The 15,180-nt window shown below is 48.4% G+C and overlaps 1 protein-coding gene across 1 annotated transcript; it reads right to left on the bottom strand.

The window, feature by feature from the left end:
• Positions 1 to 3,166: 3,166 nt before the first annotated feature.
• On the bottom strand, positions 3,167 to 3,991 carry LOC119721743. Its single transcript, XM_038191709.1, has one exon. The coding sequence runs from the start codon at positions 3,989 to 3,991 to the stop codon at positions 3,167 to 3,169; it is 825 nt and encodes a 274-aa protein (XP_038047637.1).
• Between the last annotated feature and the right edge of the window lie 11,189 nt (positions 3,992 to 15,180).

The following is a 15,180-nucleotide window of genomic DNA, read 5'->3' as shown; positions in this document are numbered from 1 at the left end:
CCCCTTCCAGTGAGTGTGTGGCAATTAACGAGCGAATGTAACATAGCGTTTAGGCCAATGCACTCTACGTCCAGAACGGGTTGTGCGAGTTGCGTTATTAGTGTTCTCAGGATGAACATTTGAGTCAACTGAGGGGTCGGACTGAAGTGATGACTTCGGAACTGCGGTGTTCTGAGAAGAAGTGTCTAAATGCGCACTTTTCAGTCGGTCGATGCTGAAAGTATCTGTGCGATTGTTCAAATCGACGACAAAGTGTTTAGCAGAACGGCTGAGAACTTTGTACGGTCCATCATATGGTGGTTGTAGGGGTTTGCGCACAGAATCTCGACGAACGAAAACATGGGTACATGAATGTAAATCGTCTGGAACGTTGGTTTTTGTTCGTTGTTGCGCGCGGGGTGTAGGTGGCTGAAGTTCATGCATGGTGCGTTTCAGGCGATGAACATAGTTTGTCGGGTCCAACTCAGCAATGTCACTAGAACTGTCAAAAAATTCGCCAGGTAAGCGAAGGGTAGTGCCATATACGAGTTCAGCAACACTGTGATGGAAATCGGATTTGACTGCTGTGCGGATCCCAAGAAGAACAAGTGGTAGTGTTTCTGTCCAGTTGTTAGGATTCAACTGCGCCTTTATCGACGTCTTTAGTTGGCGATGGAATCTCTCGACAAGTCCATTCGCGATTGGGTGGTATGCTGTGGTGCGGATGCGTTTGGTACCGAGCATATTGGTGAGAGCGCCGAAAAGAGCTGATTCGAACTGAGTACCACGATCAGTTGTGATGGTAGATGGTACACCAAATGCAGCAACCCATCTAGTGATGAAAGCACGGGCTACTGTTTCTGCTGTGATGTCAGGCAGGGGGATGGCTTCTGGCCATCGCGTGAAGCGATCAATGCAAGTCAGGAGGTAACGGCATCCATTGGAAGGTGGCAAAGGACCAACTAGATCTATGTGTACATGATCAAATCGTGCACTTGGGCCTTTGAACTGGGAAAGTGGTGCAGCGGTGTGACGATGGATTTTAGCTCGCTGACACTGTATGCAAGATTTTGTCCAATTTCTTACATCGCGGTTGATACTTGGCCAGACATAGCGGTCTGTGATGAGGCGTTGAGAAGCACGAATACCAGGGTGTGACAAGGAATGAAATGCGTTGAATACCTGACGTCGCAAGTCAGTTGGGACGAATGGTCGTGGATTACCTGTGGACATGTCGCAGGTAAGGGTCGTGTCACATGATGGGAGTGGCATGTCCTTGAGAGACAGCGAGGATGAGGATTGACGAAGTTGTTGGAGTTCGTCACACTGTCGTTGTAATTCAGCCATCTGGTTGAAATCGATGGATGTGTGGGACTGCTCTGGACTGAGGGAGTTGAGCTCAATACGCGAAAGAGCGTCCGCGGCAGGGTTGTCACCACCTTTGACGTATCTGATGTCACAAGTGAATGTGAAACAAAATCAAGATGGCGAATCTCACGTGGGGAATGTCTGTCCATTGATGCTGACAGAGCGTATGTGAGGGGCTTGTGATCAGTGAGCACGTGAAACTCTCGACCCTCGAGCGAGTGACGGAAATGGCGAATGGCCAAATACACAGCTAAGAGTTCTCGTCCAAAGGTGCTGTAGCGCGTTTCGGCTGGTTGGAGCTTTTTGGAGAAGAATGAGATCGGCTGCCATGAATCATCTACCCATTGTTGAAGAACAGCTCCTACTGCAACATCCGAAGCATCCGTCATGACGCTCAGCGGAGCATCTGGCTTGGGATGTGTGAGGAGGGTAGCGTTTGCGAGAGCAGCTTTGATTTCTTCAAATGAGGCTGTAGCTGCGTCATTGAATGTGATTGGTGCTGACTTTTTTCCAGTGTTAGCCAGCAGAGCTGTGAGAGGATGAAGGACCTGAGAGCACCGTGGGATGAAGCGGCGGTAGAAATTAACAAGTCCAAGAAACTCTCTCAGCTTTGTCAGTGTAGTAGGTGGAGGAAAGTTCAAGATTACACTGACCTTTTCTGCGAGTGGACGTACCCCATGGCAGTCGACTTGGTGTCCGAGGAACTCAAGTGAGTTCACGCCAAACCGACATTTTGCAGGGTTGATGATGACTCCGTACTGACTGAGACGATCGAACAGTAGGCGGAGATGCTGTGCGTGCTGGTCAGCATCTGTGCTAGCGACCAACAGATCATCAATGTAAGCGTAGCAAAAATCAAGTCCACGAGTGACTTCATCAATGAATCGCTGAAGTGTTTGGGCAGCGTTGCGTAACCCAAATGGCATGCGGACAAATTCAAATAGTCCGAAGGGAGTAGTGATGGCCGTTTTCGAGATTGAGTCAGGTGCCATTGGAATTTGATAAGCACGGACAAGATCAATCTTCGAAAATACTGTCATACCGTGTAGGGATGCGGCGAAATCTTGGAGGTGCGGAACAGGATATCGGTCAGGCACAGTGGCGCGATTGAGTCCGCGATAGTCTCCACATGGTCGCCAGTCGCCAGGTTGTTTCTTGGGGACCATGTGAAGTGGAGATGACCAGTTACTGTCCGATGACCGAATGATGCCTAAGTCCATCATGTGTTGAAACTCGTCTTTCGCTACTTTAAGACGGTCCGGTGCAAGACGGCGTGGACGTGCGGCAGAAGGTTGACCTGTCGTGACGATGTGATGTGTGACATTGTGTTTCACTGGTGTGTCACGATAGCAAGGTCTCGTAATGTCGGGGTAATCTTTCAGAATGTCCGCGAACTGTGATGAGGTTGGCGTCGCGAGGACAGGACTGAGCAGTGGTGCATTCGAGGATGTTCCTGTAACACTCAATGTAGTTGTTGCATCAATTAATCTGCGATGGCGAAGATCAACAAGGAAGTTGAAGTGTCGCAGAAAATCAGCGCCTATGATTGCGTGTTGGACATCAGCAACAATGAAAACCCAGCGGCATGGCCGCCGGAGTCCAATGTCAAGAGTCAAAGATCGTTCTCCATAAGTGGCAATTGCTGAGGAATTTGCCGCTTGAAGATCTTGACCGTGACGATGGTGAGGACGTTCACGAGAGGAATATGGTATGACGCTTACCTCTGCTCCTGTGTCGATGAGAAATTGCTGTTTCGTTGCTCTGTCCGTTACATAGAATAGGCGACTAGATGAGGACGGGCCAGCAGAGCTTGTCGCCGCTAGTTGCTGGCTGGGCCGTTTCCCGAAGACGAGGAGGCAGGTGTAGTGAAAGAGCAGGGTTTGGTGCACTTATGAGCATTAGCACCAAACTTGCGATGATACCAGCAGAGAGTATCGGGAGATGGACTGCGGGTGCGTCGATGGCGATCACGGGACTGGCTGCGGCTACGACGCTGAGGTTGACTGGACAAGGCAGAAACTTGTGCTTGGAGCAGGGTGATTTGTTCAGCTAGTTGTTGAAATTGTGTAGCCTGTGAAGGTGAACTCTCCCCAGTTGTTACCGTGGCAACATGGCTGGGAAGAGGTGTGACTTCCACAATTTTGTCGGCCAGTTTAGCCAACTGCTCAATGTTGACATCATCGGCGGTGGAGGCCAACACGAGTTGTACGTTGCCAGGAAGGCGTTGGAGAAACAGTTGCTTGAAGATGGATGTCTCCAACTTGCACTCACCAAGCAGCTGTTGCATTCTGCGCAGAAGTTGGGATGGTTTCCGGTCCCCCAACTCTTCAGTTGTCAGGAGTTTCTGTAGCCGTTTTTTCTCCGATTCAGAAGTCCGCTTGATGAGCTCCTCCTTCAACACTGTGAAGGGCTGGGTGGAAGGCGGGTTGATGAGAATGTCCCGCACTTCTTGTGCGATGGAGGGTTGAGGAGAAGAGATTACATATGCGTAACGTGTCTCCTCTGAAGTAACACCACGAGTTAAAAATTGGGCCTCAACTTGCATGAACCAAATGAGTGGGTCATTTGGCCAAAACGGTGGCAATTTTAAACTAACCGCAGCGATGGGCGGATTAACAGTGGTGCTGGTACTGGGAGTAGTCATAGTTAAGCAATGTTGTAGCAGTTCAGTTTTGATAAAGTTCAATTGTCGGTATCACTGGATCGCCAAGTTGCTGTGTTCACTGTTGTCTGGGTCACCAATTTGTTGGGGAATGGATGAGTCGATACACAATTCTTTGGTTGAGGACTGTGTTTACCGTGACTGTTTATTCCACAACAACTATGTTATTTACACATTGAATGATTGAACTGGTTACAGTGAATTGAGACAAAGAGAACTGGGTGAACTGACTACATGATTGGAATTGAAACAGAAAACAGAATAGAATAGAAAACAGAATGGAATAGAAATGGAATGAAGAACTGCTAGTGGAGCAGGACTTATATACTGGTGGAAACAGGAAGTCTTGAGAATAAGAAATACTTAAGAATGGGAAAACTTAGTCATATCTTGGTTTCCTTGAGTCTCAGAAAAATGACTAGGAATGAGTAATATAGTTCCTTAAAACAATGATCTTGAAAGTAACTTGGTTGTACGAAGAAACTGACCAATGACTTGTGTGTGTGGGCAGTGAAGGTCATTTACTCTGTATAAAAGTATAGGGACTACACATTGCATAGGCACTGTGTGGGTGTATGTGTATACAAGGAAAACGATGAGTAATGCATTCAGGAGAAATAATCATTGAAAAGTTCAAAAGGAACATTGATAATTAAAGTGTGATAATTAACTAAAAACTAAGACGAATTGATAATTAAGAATTGATAATCTCAAAACGCTACAATATCATCAAGTAAGGTACAGTAAACTCCCGAGAACTCGACACTCAGGGAATGGATAAAAAAATTTGACGTATCTGGAGTTCGAGTTACATGTAAGCAAGGTTTCTAATGTTTCTACAGTCAAGTCAGATTTACATGTAAACATACATTTTGTACAGTAGACAATATACAAATTATTACAGTGTTCATCGTTAATTGTTAGAGGTGCCAAATTTTCAGACATCTGTCCAAAAATTTGGCACCTATAACGATCAACGGTGAGCACTGTTATAACTTTTTACATATTGTTGCGTTCCCGCAAATTGCGTAGTTTACTTCTTTCCCAACCAGTCCATTCCACTCCGTGCACAGCGTAATGCTTGCAGCGATCCTGTGTGCCCTCACACAGCGCGAAGCTTTACCACGAAGTCTTAGACACACGTAGAAGTGTGCAGCACATTGTACAGTACCCTATTGTATAGCGCGCAATGCGTGTAGCACTCACTGCTATTGAACATGTACCGCCATGGGACATGTACTTAGGACTTCGCCATTTTCCCTCCACCTTTCCCCGGAGTCGATGCGAATTCCCCTCACACACCTTACCTCGCATCCGACCCACATTGACCCCAAGCATTTAGCGAATGTGGCTCGCTAAAACCTACCCGTGTATTCACCCCTCAGTGACCCCGTACACCCCAGCGATTGTGTCCCGCTAACCCACTGGCCGAGACCTACGGTAGCTAGAGGTCAGGTTACGTCCTTCGTCTCATAGTTTTACTCCATAGCATTAGTGTGTAGATTCCTACCTAGTCTTAGAGACTAAGTCTTGTACACAAACCTATGTACTGAGAAGTTATTCCCTTTCCCTTTTCCTTGAGGATCAGTTCCCCGTAACGCACCCACGAGTGATCCTACTTCGCCCGCTAACCACTGCTCTCGGACTTTCTTCCACTAGAATGTCTAAGTCAGTCGTGTACAAATCTCCCATAGAGAACTTTCCCCATGCCTTTGTACACGGATGCATTATTCATAACTACCAGAATCCAATGCTCCCATTGGCTAAGACGCGCACCCAAAAGTGTATATAAAGCGCGCAGAAATGGCAGTTCTGGTCATTGTTGATCTGGGCTCTGACCCCGACAGAGTCCCTGACATGTACACGTAGATTATCGAGCTGTCCGCTCACTGGCCATAGACCCTACGTATGTACGCCGTAACTTTACATTGTATATAGTGCGCCCTCTATTGACCTGAGATGTAAATAATCCTGAATAAAGTACTAGAGTGTGTGTGTAAGATATTTGTATCTGACTCTTTATTTGATAATGTCTCTCAACCTGAGAGAGACGTTACACTGGTGGCAAGCGCTGGGATACGAACTTACACACACCATCGAACTATACCATGACTTTTAATTAAGTCACTTCATGTACCCCTCCACTGAACGGACCTCCCAGCTTTAGACTCTGACTTTCTGCTTGTCAATATCAGCAGCCAACATGCCTGCCAAGCGAAAATCTCGCAGGTTACAGTCGTTGTATGATGATGATGACACCAACCTGTATTCAAGTCTACAGGAAGAGAGTGCAGAACTTCAAGAACTTAAAAAACAGTTCGAACTTTTCAAGCTTCGTTCAGTGGAGGCGGAGAAAGAGCTGAAACAACTCCGAGCAACTGCTGCATTACAGAGCCCATCAACGGCTGAGCAGACGGATGCCAATGTTTCAGCGAAATCGCCCAAGGACTCACAGCCAGTGATGTCTGCTCCCAGTACTGCCCCTTCCACCGTCCCACAAGCTGACGCCCCTAAACCAACAGCAGCAGAGCAAGCAGCCGAACCCAGCCGAGTCATAAGCTGGATGTTCCTCTCCCTCGCCAAGGAGAATTTGACGGCACGAAGTCATGGGAAGGCTTCGTCCGACCTCTGATGGGTCTCGCCGAGGCTTGCGGCTGGTCCGAGGAAGAAAAGCGCTTCCGACTTGTCAGCAGTCTACGTGGAAAGGCGGCCGAGTACGTGTACCAGCAACTGGATCCCGAAGCAATCAAGTCGTCCGACACCCTGGTGAAGGAGCTTGGTAAACGACAATTGCCAAATTACTACATCGCTCAGCTAGAAGCGAGGAGACATCAGCCGAAGGAGAAGCTGGCGGAGTTTGTAGCCGACATTCGCCGCCTTGTCTTTCGGGGCTACCCTACGGCAGATCCAGTTACCAGAGAGAGCATCGCCCTTCGCCATTTTCTGAAGGGCCTCCCCGACCAACAGATGGCAGTTTCCGTTGGCATGACGAATCCCCAGTCCCTCGAGGAGGCAACAACGGCGGTGGAAAACTTCCTGAGCCTCCGTGACACCACAAGCTTGGGAAAATCACATCGTGTGAACACCGTACAGGCAGCATCTGAGGCTGATCCCGGGTTCGTCAACCAAAAGCAGTTTAAACAGTTCCAAGACAACCTCGACCGACGGTTAAACGGAATTGTCAAACTGATCAAAGATAAGCCCGCCTACAAGCAGAAATCCGCCAAGCCTGCTGAAGCCAAGAAACAGCAGATGGATGTTACTTGTTTCAAATGTGGCAAGCCCGGCCACTTTGCAAACAAGTGCCCCGACATAGCGGCCAAGGAGGTCGTCGTCATACAGACGGAAAAGTAACGCGGACCGTGCCGTCCGGCCTGGCACCGGTCCGTCCCAATGAACAGAATACTATCCGAATGGGTAGACAGCAATTTCAAGGCATGTCTGCATTTTTGCGAGTGCAGATATGCGACCAAGACAGCGAACTTTTAGTCGACACCGGAGCGGCGGTGACCATCATTTCTTCAGCACTTTTCAGCCAGATCCCTGCTGAAAAAACGCCCTGAACTCAAACCCCCGTGCAAAAGCACAAAACTAGAAACTGCAAACAAGGAACTCATTGACATTGAAGGTGTTGCCACAATCGACATGATGATTGGTGAACAGCACTTCCAATGGGATGCATTTGTCGCCCCCATCAGCGATGAAGGAATCCTTGGCTATGACTTTCTATACCACTATGATTGCATATTGGAGGCACGTAACGGCATACGAATTGCCGGTAACTGGGTTCAGTGGACAGTCCAAGGAGCCCCTCCCCGTGTAGTTAAGATCGCACTGAAGCAGAACACTACAATTCCAGCATGCAGCGAGTGGGTAGCAGAGGGCATAGCTGATCATCACAAACTGAGTTCCATGTATGCAGTCGTTGAACCTGCCAACCTTCGTCACAATGTTGTGGTTGGCAGTTCACTCATTGATCCCCGCCGAGAAGACATCGGCATACCTGTCCGACTTGTGAACACTTCACCCGAGAACATTGAACTTCAGGCAGGTACAACGCTTGGATATCTGCATGAAGTTGATGCGGTTGAACTCATAGCCGAGCAGGAAAACTGTGAAACCGATCACCTCTATCGAGTAATGCGAGTGTGCAGAGAGCATGCCCGCCCAACGTCATACGCAGTCAACCCAGTCAGTCCCGCCGTCCCCGACACCCCAAATCCTTCTGACAAGTGGTCAGAAAACCTACAGAAACTGTACGAGAGGAGTTGTGAAAACCTGTCCCCACACCAGCAGAAAGCATTGTGTGAACTTTTGGCCAGCCACGAGAACACTTTTGCCAAATCCGCGGAGGATTTGGGAAAAACGTCAATAGTGCAGCACACTATTGACACCGGCGACGCACGCCCCATACGACAGCCTCCCCGCCGTCCCCCCAAGGCATTTCAGGGCGAGGAGGAGAAAGTTCTCGAGAGCCAACTCAAGGCGGGTGTGATCCGCGAGTCAACATCCCCCTGGGCATCACCAATGGTTTTTGTTAGGAAAAAGGACGGCACAACTCGTCCGTGTGTCGACTATCGTAAGCTGAACGATGTTACGCGCCGTGACGCGTATCCCCTACCCCGTGTTGATGACTGCCTAGATTGCCTGAGTGGGGCAAAAATCTTCAGCACTCTCGATCTGCAGTCGGGCTACTGGCAGATTGAAGTGATGAAGGAAGACCGTCCCAAAACCGCGTTCGTAACCCGAAGTGGACTGTACGAGTACGTGACCATGCCTTTTGGGTTATGCAACGCACCCAGTACCTTTGAGCGCTGTATGGAGCTAGTACTCAAAGGTCTGCAATGGCGAACTCTGCTGATATATCTAGACGATATCATCATCCTGTCATCAACATTTTCCGAGCATATTGAGCGTCTTGGTGAAGTCCTACGCCGACTAGGAAACGCTGGACTGAAGCTGAAACCGAGCAAGTGTGAACTCTTCCAGACGGAAGTTCTGTTCCTCGGTCACATCATCACACCAGATGGTGTCAAACCAGACCCTAGTAAAGTTTCTGCTGTGCAGAACTGGCCCACCCCCAAGAACATAACTGAAGTACGCTCTTTCCTGGGACTATGTTCTTACTACCGTAGGTTCATAGCCCAATTCGCCACGATAGCCAGCCCCTTACATCGTCTGTTAGAGGCCGGACAGACGTTTAAGTGGACTCATGACTGTCAAGCGGCTTTTGAGAAATTAAAGGCCGCCCTCACCGGCAACGAAGTCATGTCATACCCCAATGATGATGGGTTATTCATCATTGATACCGATGCTTCAGATAGTGGCATTGGTGCTACTCTATCGCAACTCCAGTGGTGTGATCGGACCCAGAGGGAGGAAGAATGGCCGATAGCATATGCTAGTCGGTCGATGACAAAGCCGCAGCGTCGCTACTGCACCACGAGGAGAGAACTCCTCGCAATCGTCACCTTCCTTCAGTACTTCCGACACTACCTACTGGGCAAACAGTTCCTCATCAGAACTGACCACAGCGCTCTTCGATGGGTCATGTCTTTTCGTGAGCCTGTCGATCAGATGGCAAGATGGCTTCAAATCTTGTCTCAGTTCGACTTCAAAATCGAACATCGACCAGGGAAGAAGAAACATGGCAACGCAGATGCCCTCTCTAGGGTGCCATGTGACCCTGACGACTGTCCGTGCTACGACGGAACGACCATACTCGCTGAACTCCCCTGCGGCGGCGGTTGCGAGAAGTGCAAAGCCAAAAGCGAGCTGTGGTCCGATTTTTCGCAAGTCGACGATGTGGTCCCCCTTTCGACCAGACGAGTAAACGCTACCTCCGCTGAAGTTCAATTCCCAAAGAGAACATCAGCTGCTGACGATCAGCCCTCGAGCAATGACGTCAACCCTCAGGCCAAACCCGTATCCCCACGGACAGTCCTCGTACTGATGGCAACGTTGGTAACCCTCCTACTGGTTCCTGTGTGTAGCATTGGTAAACTTATTTGGCGCTCGTGCAGTGAGTTTACCTGCAGCGACTTTGACGATGGACAGTTCAAAGGTCGTTTTTCGCACACAGCCACGCCTACTGGAGAAACTCCCGGGCAAGCCAATTTGCCCACAGCCATTCGGGTAATACGGCCGAACAACCGAACTAAACCTGCTACAATATCCTCTGATTCAGCTGGAAGAGAGTTGAACTGCAACGCGCCCTGCATCCCGCAAACGGATGCCGATGCCGGTTCAAGTGTCGGGCAGCAACTTGCAGAACAATCGAATCCAACTGGACAGCAATACGACCAAGATGGTGAGGTCACGAGTGATCGTGCCCCTTCTAGCGCCCCCGCCGGTCTCAGCGGCGACGAGCCACATCTTGGGTCGGTGGCTACACGACAGAGGAAATAGCTAAACTGCAGAGAGCAGATCCAGACCTAAGGATCATCATGGAGTTGATGACCAAATCACCTGAGAGACCAAGCAGAGACCAGATAGCACGCGAAAGTCCCACCACTAGGAACTTGTGGTTGCTATGGCAACAGCTGGTGCTAAAAGACGGTGTTCTTTTTAAAAGATGGGTAACTCCTGACCAGACCCAATCTTACCTGCAACTTGTGATTCCTCAAGCACTGCAGAGTGCCGTTCTTCAAGCTGCACACGACGCCGTCACCTCTGCTCACCTCGGGGTGAAGAAAACTGCTCAGAAGATCAAATGCCAGTTTTACTGGTACAGGCTTAAGGAAACAGTACGTGACTGGGTCCGCAAGTGTGCTAAGTGTGGTGCCCGCAAAAGGCCACACACAACCCCCAGAGCACACCTCGAGGATTATCGAGTCGGCGCACCGATGGACAGACTAGTCACGGACATCCTTGGTCCATTCCCTATCAGTGACAATGGGAACAAATACATCCTTTTAGTCGGTGACCAATTCACAAAGTGGATGGAGGCTTACCCGATTCCCGACCAAAAGGCAGAGACGGTGGCTCATAAAATCGTCTACGAATATATTTCCCGTTTTGGCCCACCCCTTGACATTCACTCCGACAAGGCCGAACTTATGAGTCTCATCTCATGCAACAAGTTTGTAAGCTGTTGGAAATCCACAAGACTCGAACTTCCCCATACCATCCATCCGCCAATGGACAGGCGGAGAGATTCAATCAAGTTCTGGTTGACATGATCGCAGTTTATGTTGACAGGGACCAACGCAATTGGGACATCCACCTCCCACTTCTAACTTCAGCGTACAGAAGTTGCCAGCATGAATCTACAGGTTACTCGCCTAATATGCTGATGTTAGGTCGATAAACCCATCTACCATTGCGCTTGTACTCGGTGGCCCCAACACAGAGGACCAACCGTTAGATGAATGCGTGTATGTTGCATCCGTGAGGAAACGGATGGAAACCGTCCATCATCTGGTTCGTCAACATCTTGGTAATCCGCTGAAAGACAGAGGAAAGACCACGATCCCCGAGGAGTTCCCAAAGAAACTATCAAATTGGTGACTTGGTGTACATGCGAGACAGCACAAAAACCCTTGGTGACTTGGTGTACATGCGAGACAGCACAAAACCCTTGGGTATCTCCCAAGCTAAAACGAGCTAAATGGGCAGGCCCCTGCGTCATTCTCAGAACATTGAGTGATCTTCTGTTTGAAGTCCGGTTCAAGCAACGGGGAAGAACAAAAATTCTTCACCATGACCGACTTAAGCAGTATCTCAGTGACGAGGTCCCAAAATGGATGCTGGACCTTCGTAAAACTTTGATGGAGAAGGGTTCTCTTTCAAAGGATGCTGCTGTCCCCCGCAGTAACGCCAGGAAAACATCCAGCACCAAACGCGCTGATGACCCCTCATCAGCCCCGCCTGCTACAGTATCTGGTTCCCCGACACCAACTGTAGCGCCCTCTGCGACAGGAACTTCGCCCTTAACAGAGAGGAGGAGTACCTGTACTAAGAGAAGGCCAGCGAGACTGCAGGACTTTTCTAGTACCCCCCCCCAACTCCAGGCCACTTGAAGGCCTAATTAATAGCCCAATATGGGTTCATGCCCTTCTCAAACTATCGAAGCAGATTTTACTTCATTATCCTGTGGGATTCAAGGAAGTAGGATGAATAATTGTCGCAACGATTAACAATGGCTCATTGACCTAACTACCATTCCAGTTAACTTGGGCACCTGTTGCTCCTACCCCAGCCCACTTTCTCCCTTGGCACGAGAGTTCGTCTATTTCCACCAATCAACTCGGAGCTTGCACATAACTGTGGTTTCTTTTAACCAATGAAGTTGCGGCCGAACCAGTTGGTCAGCATAATCGTTGGGTGTACCTAGAAATCTGAGGATTTCTCATCATCTGGTCATTTTCTTCCTGATCATCGACCGTCGTCCGTCTCTTCACCATGCGCTGTTCAATCTGTGAAATTGAGTTGGTCGATATTGCCTCTACATATCGACACTTCCAACTTCACACATGCCGTGGTTTGCGAGGCAGTTTGCCTGCGGTACCTGCAAGAGGGGGGTATCACAAGCGTTCAAGATATGAGGTACACACCCAGAAACAGCGTCACAGCAAACGGGCCCTCTCCTACCAGGGTGTTCTCCCCCCAGACGAAACCGTGCACCAGTTGCGCCAGCAGTGGCTACGCCGGCAGCAACGACGCGATGATTTCCCGTCGGAGATTCTCTCCCTCGTGATGGAGGATGGATCCATCCCGAAGACCCCCGACCCCTACCGGAGTGCCGGCGCAGACACCCCACTGCACGACGAGCTGGAGACCTGTCCCCTCGTCGATGCCCCTGATCCACCACCCTTGGTGATATCATCTCCTGGCCACCAAGACCAAGATCCGGTGCTCAGTTCCCCGTCTACCATGTCATCTGACCAGTCATCGCAGACGCTTTCGCCATCGCCCCCATCACCACTGGCGACAGATGCGGTGATTGACGCCATGACCCAGCTGCAACAGCGCATCAATGACATGGAGCAGCGCATCAAGCTCAAAATCAAGGAGGTTGCCAGGCCAGTCCTGCCATCTGGCCCGCGTGTTCCGAGGACTTGACGACTAACTTTAAACTGCGCCGATGAACTCAGTGTTTTTCCCTCCATCAATATGGACACTGAACTTTTATTTTCGTCGTTTTAGATGAATATTTACTCTTTTTGTTTTGATTATCTCTCAAAACCGTAACCGTTCGTTGTTTTCTTTATGTTCACTTTTAGGTTTTGCTCTTTTTGCATGTTTTTAGCGCTCCATTTATCTTTGCTTTTCTTAACTCTTGTTATTCAGTAATTTCTTTTATTACAACGAGGACGTTGTAAAAACTAGGGGGAGATAGTGTTGCGTTCCCGCAAATTGCGTAGTTTACTTCTTTCCAAACCAGTCCATTCCACTCCGTGCACAGCGTAATGCTTGCAGCGATCCTGTGTGCCCTCACACACAGCGCGAAGCTTTACCACGAAGTCTTAGACACACGTAGAAGTGTGCAGCACATTGTACAGTACCCTATTGTATAGCGCGCCAATGCGTGTAGCACTCACTGCTATTGAACATGTACCGCCATGGGACATGTACTTAGGACTTCGCCATTTTCCCTCCACCTTTCCCCGGAGTCGATGCGAATTCCCCTCACACACCTTACCTCGCATCCGACCCACATTGACCCCAAGCATTTAGCGAATGTGGCTCGCTAAAACCTACCCGTGTATTCACCCTCAGTGACCCCGTACACCCAGCGAGTGTGTCCCGCTAACCCACTGGCCGAGACCTACGGTAGCTAGAGGTCAGGTTACGTCCTTCGTCTCATAGTTTTACTCCATAGCATTAGTCTGTAGATTCCTACCTAGTCTTAGAGACTAAGTCTTGTACACACAAACCTATGTACCGAGAAGTTATTCCCTTTCCCTTTTCCTTGAGGATCAGTTCCCCGTAACGCACCCACGAGTGATCCTACTTCGCCCGCTAACCACTGCTCTCGGACTTTCTTCCACTAGAATGTCTAAGTCAGTCGTGTACAAATCTCCCATAGAGAACTTTCCCCATGCCTTTGTACACGGATGCATTATTCATAACTACAGAATCCAATGCTCCCATTGGCTAAGACGCGCACCCAAAAGTGTTATATAAAGCGCGCAGAAATGGCAGTTCTGGTCATTGTTGATCTGGGCTCTGACCCCGACAGAGTCCCTGACATGTACACGTAGATTATCGAGCTGTCCGCTCACTGGCCATAGACCCTACGTATGTACGCCGTAACTTTACATTGTATATAGTGCGCCCTCTATTGACCTGAGATGTAAATAATCCCGAATAAAGTACTAGAGTGTGTGTGTAAGATATTTGTATCTGACTCTTATTTGATAATGTCTCTCAACCCGAGAGAGACGTTACAATATAAATATGTACATGTATATTCTACTATTTTTCAAGTACATGTACAGTACATACTTCCACAGTAACTCACTCTTCCAGGCTAACTGGATACGATATTCGGCAAATTTCCTTCTTTTCATTTATTCTAATGGTGTATTTTTTTAGTCACAAATCATCATTTCACTAAGATTTTATATTTTTCTTGCCTAAAAATAAGTCTGCTCTATTGATAAACGTAACAAACAATAAACCACTCAAATTGTGTAAGTTAGTGTGACAAATCTTTGTTTCGTATCGTTTGGTCTAGCGACGCACCATGCTCAGGGTTTTCCGTATCGTATGTACATGTACCGGTACATGTGTTACACCCGTGTAATTGCCAGAGATGGCACACTTACGAGAGTTACATTAAAATTATGAAGTTGGTGACCCTGTAAGAAATAATGGAGAGTTGTCAGCCAAAAATACAGAAATACATGAGGACAACTTTATTGCATATGTTGGCAGGGTCATTGCTTGTAAGCACAAATCCAACAATACATTTAAAATACAAGTATAAAACCTAAATAAAACACACTTTCTAGATAAGAAACACGAAATGCAAATACTAATTCCTTCTAGCAATATCAATTAATCGTGACACACTTGTATTATCGATATCTAATATATCAATGGAACACCATATTGATACTGACTCTAGTGATAATTGATATCTTTACGACTGACATACAAGTCAATACATACATGTCTATGTCACTGCATTATCGCCCACAGCCCTACTGCTCCATGCACAGGAT

Source organism: Patiria miniata, unplaced genomic scaffold (assembly GCF_015706575.1).
Source record: "Patiria miniata isolate m_02_andy unplaced genomic scaffold, ASM1570657v1 HiC_scaffold_14, whole genome shotgun sequence".
In the NCBI taxonomy this organism is placed as follows: domain Eukaryota; kingdom Metazoa; phylum Echinodermata; class Asteroidea; order Valvatida; family Asterinidae; genus Patiria; species Patiria miniata.
Note: the sequence above shows the minus strand (reverse complement) of the source record. Positions and strands in the feature narration are given on the sequence as shown.